An 8,800-nucleotide genomic window follows, 5' to 3' on the forward strand; every position below is an offset into this window, starting at 1 on the left:
CTCACCGGTTCCACAGTCGCCATCTTAGGATCGATCTGGCCGCACCAGCGCCGCGGGGAGGGGAAGGGGCGGGGGAGGGCAGCGGCGGGGAAAAAGCGCACGTTCAAACGCGATTGGCTGGCGGCGGTCACGTGAGCAGCGCGGCCGTTGGGGGGCGGGCGGTGGCGGCGCGGGCGCGGCGCCTGCCGGGAGCTGTAGGCGCCGCGCGCGGAGCACGCCGGGAGCACCGCCCCGCTGCCGCTTGGCGCGCGAGGCGCCGTCACGTGCGCAGGAAGGGGCGGGCGGCGCGAGGTGGGCGCTGACCCCCTAGCGGCCGCACCCGTGTGCGCATGCGCACAATGCAGCCGCGCGGCGCCTTCCCGTGATGCTGCGCGCRGCTGGCGACCGTTGCCGCCTCGCTTTGAAATTAACGGCAATAAMGGCTCCCCCTCCTCAAAACGGACAAAACGCTGCTTGTTCGAGACAGCGGGTCGCGAGTGTCTGGAGATTTTAATATACTTCTGTTCTGTGAAATCAGCAATATCACTCTTCATATATATTACTGTGTTTATTTATATATTTTTTTAAAGAAAGGAAAACAGAATAGCCACAGATGGTCTGTCAAAATAGCTAGTAGAGTGAAAAGCCAAATACACACTGAGCATCACCAGAAAGGTTGTATTCCTCCCCCTACATTACTTTTGAAGACTAAATAAGGCTCTAACAGGCAGAGAGTCAGATGGCTGGCCACAAAATTGAGCTAAGACAGAGACAAACAAATGGAGGTTATTACAAGAGATTATGAGTTTTGGAACTTAGAGAACTAAGTGGGAGTACACRGCAACCAAAAACATATAGAATAGTCTTATGGACCCATTTATAGATCTCTATCAACACTGGATGTATGGCTTGTTTTGTGCACATGAACATGTTTTCAGAGTAGTTTTTATCTTCTTATTTTTCCCTATTTGCTTAGAAGAGCAAGTATCTCTGCATACAGAATTGGTAGAGGTGTGGTCCTYTAAGAAGATCATACACAGAAAGGTTGTCATTTTAAAACCTCCAAGTCTTACCTCCTGGCACATTGCCCCCACTGCTTTAGCTGATTCAGTCTCACTCTACTGCCAGTTACATTACCTTTGTGACCCTAATTAGAAGGATTGCAGCACCTCCCCCATCCCTTGGTCCTTGATTAAATAAATTAGGAGTTATGAGAAATTTARTCCAGCCACAGTGGAAGAAAAATATTGCTTTGGTCAGTGGATAGCAAATAGCAGGGTGTAGGAAATCAAGCACTAAATAAGACCTACCACAGATTTAGGATGGTTCTGCAGGAAATTAGAAGGTTTTAAAAGATATCTGAAGTGCCCCAGTATTCCTATCTTACAAGGACCTAAGAGTTAAATGGATTTTTTTTTTAAAGTAAGATCCCTAGGCAGCACAGCAGACTCCATGTTATTCATGTGGCAAGATGACACCCAAGTAGATAAACAGACGAAAGAGAGCAGCATGAGAGGGATATTGACTGAACTCTATATTGAGCCCATGAGAAAAGGCTAGAAAATTTCTTTTGATCACAGAGGCAATGTGTGTGAAAACTTCATTTTCCCTCTGAAATGTTTATGTCATCTAGTGTGGGATCTGTACGTATCCATTCTTTTTTAACCTGCTAAAGAAATAGGTAGCAGGTAGAACATTTTCAGGCTTTGAGAGTAGGGTACTATCACAAGGACAGAGAGATAGTAATTGTAGTGGTCAAAGCGCTTTTCATTCATCCTAGAAACCCCCCTTGAAATCACTTTTTCCAGCCAGGATGGCTTACCTCACAATAGAAGAGAATTATGAAACGACAGTCCTGAGAAGAGAGGAAGTTAAGGGACGACAGAAAGCAGAAAGCGTCACCTTTTCAGCACTGAATCTCTCTATACAAATGCTGTAGATTCTTTCCAGTAGATCATATTTATCCAACTGTTTGTTGATTCTGTTCCCTATCACAGTTTCTGCTGATCTGCAAATGAGGGAAAAGACTTCCCAGCCTATCATGCCTCTTAACTTCCACGGGTCTCTTTCTAAAAGTTAGTATCACACCTGACTCTTTCTAGAGTTTAGTATCCCACTTGCTGTCACGTAGACACCAGGTTACCAGTGCAGTTTTAAAACTGTGGTTACACATACCCGTTATCAATTTTGTGGTTTTCCCCCCACAATGTGGAACCCCCCACAAATGATTCCAGTTTCTTCCATGGTGAAAACTGATTACAATCATTTCTTAAGCTTCTCTGGAATGACCTCTGTAGTGTACCTGTTGAGTATTCCTGTTAATACCATGGTTTATCAACTGTTCCAACAGACTTCTGGAAAGCTTCCTGCTCTTGAAAGGATCAAAARAAGATTTATTATTAGTTTTTTTCTTTTCTCAAGGGCTAATTTTATTGTTTTCTTATAGTTCAGCTACATGACTTATGTTACTTCTTCGTTTCACTTGAATATCCCTTCGTCCTCCTCAAGCCCTCTTCATAATCCGAGATTGCGCATAGCCCTTGTTTCTAGTGTGTGCAACTTAAATCCTTACAGGCAACATGGGAGCTATTTAATTAGCTACATCTTTAAGTCATTTTAACAATCACTTATTTTTACATAGTTCCACTCTTAGAAACGGAGTCAAAGCCTGGTGAATTCTTTGGCTGTTGGTGATCCTGTAACGATTTGATGTAAAGAGTGACTTTCCCCAAAAGAAACTGTTTTTTATAGAAAGAGGGACTTCCTGTTACTCTGAAATCCAGACAACAGAGAAAAAAATGCTTGGAGCACTAACTCCTATAGGGACAGTGATCTTGCAAGACTAACAGTGGAAAGAATAAAGCTGCATCTGCTTTCCACTATATTTATTTCTAAATTGCCGAATGGCTTTTGATTATTATCAAAATATTATGGAACAATAAATTTTCTGCAGTGTTCCTTTTGCTATGAAATTCATTTTAGTATTATAGTTCAGTATTTAACAAAGCAAGAATGTTCAATTAAGTAATTCCAACCTACCTTTTTAAATAAAGCACAACAAAAACATACTCAAGGCCCTCACCATTTGTAATATTGCTTTAAAGAAATAAATACAGAAAACAATTTCACAATGAAAGAGCACATTTTGTGTTCTGTGAACCAGGACACATATTCCCAGTGATAACACCAAAATTAAGTAACTGCTCCTTCTCTTCTCTATACGCTAATGTCAAATCATGTTAGGCAGACAAGAATACAATCTATTCATCTGCACATTCAGAAAGTACGTCAATACATTCAGAAGCACTTTTTTTATCCTGTGAWATGCTTTTCATTATCTATTATATAAAATGTGTTTCTTACTTCTCCAATTGTTTATAGACTGTGTAATACAAAYACAGTAATTAATAGGCTGTCATGCTTATTTGCCCAATATGTTGCCAGACAGATCTAATACTGCATTTTACTTGTTTGAAAATTATGCTCGTCCTTTGATGCCTTTGTTTTAATCCTGCCTTTAAGTCTCTTAACATAAATAAAGATAATCCATCCAGAATCCTCCTCCTCTCCACTCRTTTTCTCCTGAGCTACTTTTGTGTTTAATTTTTTATTCTCATCAATGAAGCCAGTGTTCAGAGCTGTATTTTAGAGCTATAAATGTTATTTTATGAAAAATAATTGTGACTGCATAATCACTATCAAATGATACTGAACACTGAATATCATTTGGCTGGATTCTGCTGCATATCTATTACAGCACATCCGAATTCAGAACACGACCTACTTCATGACTGAGCAAAGAGGAAACAAACATGCACTGCAATATGGCATATTTTTTCTTAGATTCGTTGAGTTATAGAGGTACAAATCTTCTAAAAATGACATCAGAAATTACCCAACAACTTTTAATAGCAACAAGAGGATTACAAGTTATTCTAATCTTTTCTTTGAGTCACTGACATAGATAAGATCCTCAGTGGTGGTACGGCTGCCCTCTGCAGTGACATTATCCTCAAACTSTCTAGAAGAAAGATCAAGATACACGGCCAAGTGACATCACAGTTACATCTACGAAATTCATCTTTTGGAGGTAGCACAGGAAAAAATAAAAAAAGAGGGCCTTAAGTACAGCAGTGTTACAYACCCCTTCTTCACCAATCCTTGCACAGCTTAGGGCTCCATCGCTTTAAGTAGTTGAGTTTAAATAGCTGTCAGGAATATATGTTTCATTTTGCAAGGTACAGCGAACCATCTGACCATATCAGTTTGGTTTTGAAMCCTGAAAATAGAAACAATTGTTGATGTCTTAGAGTATAGCCCATGATAACTGAAGTAGGAAGAAGGAAAAAAAAACATATTTTAAAAGTTATTTTAAGTATGGTACCACACTAAAGTCTCTTTGTTGTGGCCTTAACTTTGTAACAAAAAAAAATGGGTGAAAACCCTGCTGATACCATTAACTTCCTCATTTTCGTCATTGGCATTCTTAATTTCAGAAAGAACCATTCTTAAAATTATAGCACAGATTTGATCCACTGTATCAAGACAAAATAGGAGGCAATATAACTGGAATATGCAAAGCAAAACTGAAAGATTTTCAAATTCTTCCTTTATACCACAATTAAAAAAGGCAYTAGAGATTTTCATTTCTGGTCAGATGGACTAGCTTGGAACAAGTCTGCTCCATTTTCAGCTGTGGCTACACTGGATCTCTCAATAGTATAGTTTATATCTCCACCAATGGAAGAGTAAAGAGATTCAGCAAATTACAGTGCATTGCAGCCTCTTTTGACTTGCGGAATTAGACTTTGAAATCCCACATAGCTTTTCTTTAAGAAGAATTGCAGATGAGCATTTCTGTAATGCAACTCTGTTCATTTGCAAAAAAAATGACTTAGAAAGTCTTGTTTCTCCGGCCATAGTAAGAATGCTTTGATTTGGTAAGAGGTTTGTCTTTTTCCCTCAGCACTGATTCCTACTGTCTTGGAAATTTTAAAATCATCCTACAGGTTTTTATTTGGCAGCCTTTGGGACATTTTTCTCTGTGTGCATCTATAATGGTTTTACTCTTTCTTGCCTACATAAACATACAAACACACATCACCTATACTGGCACTGCAGTTGGCATCAAAACCCCAGAAAGTGCCTGTACCATCGGGCCAAGCTGTGCTTCACACTTGCGGGAGGTCTAGCTCCTGGGCGGTATTTCCTCACCGTTTCAGTTATCACTAAACAAAGAGGCATTTAATTGGTTCTTCCAGGAGCCAGACAGACAGGCAGCTACCACACCCAAGAGCATCACTGGGTCTGACTGCCTAGCCCCACTACTGAGACCCCTAAAAGCAAAAAGAGCGGGGAACACAGGCTAAGGCACCCTCTTAATTAAATAACATCAATTTCAGCAGCCATTTTCTTCCTAACCAGCAGCAGCCTTTGCTGCCACTTGCCCTAGCCTAGCTTTTTTTTTTTTTTTTCCCTGCCCCTCTTGTAAGAGCTATTTGATCCTGAGGCACTGCTGACCTCCCCTTCTACCCTCGTTCACTAACCTCAGTCACTCCCAACCTTGCGTCACTTCAGCGAAGCTGCAGGGAGAGCAGGAATACAGCGCTGACGTAAATCAAGCACCACAAATGGGCTATAAAGCTTTTAATTCATACGTGTGTGTGTGTGTCTGAGAGAAGGGGATGGGCAGTTAGGAAGGGACGTGAAAAGCCTAACAGAAAGATAAAATAGAGCTCTGCTCAGGGAAGGTCACAGCAAAGGTCAGCAAACCTCCCTGGTGAGATTGAGTGTGCCCCTAGAAAACGGGAAGCTGCAGCGGACAGGATTCTAGGAGGCGTGCATCACATCATGTACCAAACCAGAAATTCAAGAATGAGAAAACTATATAAGTATCACTTTTTTTTTYAAAGCTAATAAAACAACAACACTGGTGTAACAACTTTAACAACATTGCTAAAGTAGGAAAAAAAAAAATTCTGTCAAATTAGAGTTTGTTATTCTAGGTTGATCTGCAGACTTTGTTTAGGTTCTTCCCAARCAGTGAGAAGGACAAATGAATAAGTTTATTCATTAGTGGGCTTGCTCTTTTAAATTACATATTTTTACTTGTAACTAATATATGCATCCTTGCTTCTCCAAGAGAGTGAAACTGCATGTCTTATTTTACACTTCAGAAATGCAGATAATGAAGCTCAGTAACACAAGGAACCTTACTGGCTAGAATGGGAGTCCTCCTTTTTTTTCCCCTCCTCACCTACATCACTGTCAGCTGCTATAAAATGAGCTCAAATATATACCATATTGACCATATAACCAAAGGCTATACCAGGCCTTGTAGAGATACTGAAATATACGTTTTATACATGTATGCGAAGTTAGACATGAAATTAAATGCAAGTTCAATAATTAGAAAAGCAATAAAGTATCAGAAAGTACTAATGATTATACTGAAATCACAAGAAAGGGAAGGTGACATCTGAGCAGAGGACACTAGGCTAAGTAAACCAGTATGCTTCAGCTTCTTTACAGCATGCCTGTAGTATAAACTACTTGTAAGCCCTGTTTAACTGGCTTCATAAATGTTTGCAACTCCTTAGGTTTGTTTAAGTGGCACAAAGCAGCAACTGAAGTGTACAGAGGTATCTGTCCAGTGCTGCTTAACAGTTGGAGTTGCTCAATACAGAGAAAGGAAAGCTGATCTTTCTCGTGCTGTACATGGTACATTATGAGAACTGCTAGCAGCACGGATCATTTGAGAATGATTATGCCCATTCAATAACATTTTGYTCTAAGAAGCTTAAATAATTTTTTTTATGACTATAATAATGGTCTGTATTTGAAATGTACAAAATCAGAGTCAGTGAATGTATCTTTTAAAGGTATTTTGTGATGTTGCTTGGCAGTTGTTTTTCCATCTTGGGATTCTTTTGGTCTAAATGTGTCATACTGTCTGACAGCTAAATACTGTCACAACACAAAATATATGAATCAATACATAATTAGTTTACTTAGGAAAGAAAACATTAGATATAGTTTTTGTTTGTTTGCTTTGTATTTTATAAATAGCACTGAAATGTTTGCCAATTCCTTCACACAGTACTGTTTCTCCAACAAAATAGGTAGATAAAATTTATTATCACTCCCGGACAAACAAAGGCTAGGATCTTCAGATGAATTTGCAAAGATAATTGCATCTGTAATTTCCTATCAGTAATATCATGGTATGAAATCTCTGGGGCTGCTTGACAGGGCTAGTGAATGTGTTTATCACTCAACAAATCAGGRACAGATCCTATGCTTTCAAGTTGCCTTGTTCCTGTAATCAACTGGCCTACACAGACAAYTTCTGTGTAGGTCATGCAACACAGAACATGTGTTCTGATATTACTCAGCAGGCCCATCTATGTGAATATGTTTATTCTGATGTATGTTTTTTGTTTTGGTTTTAGGGTAAAAAATTTACTCAAACTCTAAACCCAGGACATCTGTTTGTTTTTTGATTTAGGATGCGACCAGAATACCATAGGAAATAGAACACGATATAATTGTGCAAAATACTAAGATTGTAATTTAAATAGCATTTTCTGAAAAAAAAAATGCTGTTCCTGTGAGATATTGAGGGTATTTAAACAAGGGGAGAGACTCCAGCTCTCATAATTAGATATAGGAAGCATGTGATCTTAAGTTTTCTGCAGCTGATAACCTGATCAACAGGCATATTTCTTTTCCCTTCTTTTAATCAGCTTCTCCTTGACTTCTCAACTACTAAAATGTATCTTATATTTATATTGAGTTAGAACTGTTTCAATACATGTTAAGAATGTTAATACATGTTGTCATCAATACCTACAGAACACAAACATGGTGTGAAATCAGTTCACATAAACTAAGCAAATAAAATAATACTTATATTATTTAATACTTAAAATATTTAATGCTTATATATATGGACTTTTTATATCTTTTTTTTTCCTCTCTCAGAAAGAGAAAATGCTGCCATAATCTCAGTGTAACTCTGCAGCTTACTTTTTAAATCTTAGATACTGCCGTRCTGAATTAGTGATCATTTCCCTCTCTCGATGAGAGCTAAGTTACAGTGGAAAAATAAAAAGTGATTATAAACCACACAGCCCTACAGAACAACACAGCACTTCATAAACATTTCTGAAGAGAAGACCTCTGAGTCAGACTCAATACAGAGCCTCACTGCTCAGAAACACCCAAGGGGAAGAGCACAGATTTCATTCTTCCTGGTACACTGAAACACAGGCAATCTACTCAAGTACATACCACAAGTACTGGGCTAGCGAGACAAGCAACAGCGACTTCAAAATATCCTTTCACCATAATACRTTCAATACAAAACAGCGTCTCAAACGAGGACGAGGTGTGGGGTTAGGAACACGGCTTGTGTACTTACCTCTGTCACCCACCTCCCCGGTTGTTTTGTCACCAGGATGCTCCAGCCTCCCATTCCTGGTGCCCACCACCATAGGAGGTGGTGGTTCCTGAGGCACCTATATAAAACATAGGTGAGGCACCGYGGCAGGTGGTAACACGTAACTTAAAAGAAATATATATATATATATAATATTTATAATATACAGATAACATTTTCTCTGCAGGAGCATGCGTTTAAATTCCTTCCTTCTGGACAGGGCCAGCGAGGCGGGGGCACTGGCACTGCGGGGGAGGGGACCCCATGTGCGGCGCCCTAAAACCCTCCGGGGGCGAGGGGGCCAAACTCGCCGCCACCCCACGCGCAGGGGGCCCAACCGCCGCCGTCACGGCCCTAATGACCGTTACCCCGCGCGCCGCC

The 8,800-nt window shown here is 40.0% G+C and overlaps 1 protein-coding gene and 1 long non-coding RNA gene across 2 annotated transcripts in view; both read right to left on the reverse strand.

Moving 5' to 3' along the window:
* The window catches only part of EIF4E (eukaryotic translation initiation factor 4E), a 21,761-nt gene extending 21,708 nt beyond the window's left edge, over positions 1-53 (reverse strand). Inside the window, exon 1 of the mRNA XM_026044778.1 lies at positions 6-53. Within this exon, the coding sequence (XP_025900563.1) occupies positions 6-23 (18 nt within the window). The 5' untranslated portion in view covers positions 24-53. The remainder of the gene's footprint in view (positions 1-5) is intronic.
* A 3,036-nt stretch (positions 54-3,089) lies between these two features.
* LOC112952009 lies at positions 3,090-8,456 on the reverse strand. Its single transcript, XR_003250314.1, has 2 exons — positions 8,402-8,456; positions 3,090-4,258 (listed from the first exon to the last, which is right to left on the reverse strand). It is a non-coding gene; the product is annotated as an uncharacterized LOC112952009 (long non-coding RNA).
* Positions 8,457-8,800: the final 344 nt, after the last annotated feature.

Source organism: Nothoprocta perdicaria, unplaced genomic scaffold (assembly GCF_003342845.1).
Source record: "Nothoprocta perdicaria isolate Ctin4 unplaced genomic scaffold, notPer1 scaffold_381, whole genome shotgun sequence".
In the NCBI taxonomy this organism is placed as follows: domain Eukaryota; kingdom Metazoa; phylum Chordata; class Aves; order Tinamiformes; family Tinamidae; genus Nothoprocta; species Nothoprocta perdicaria.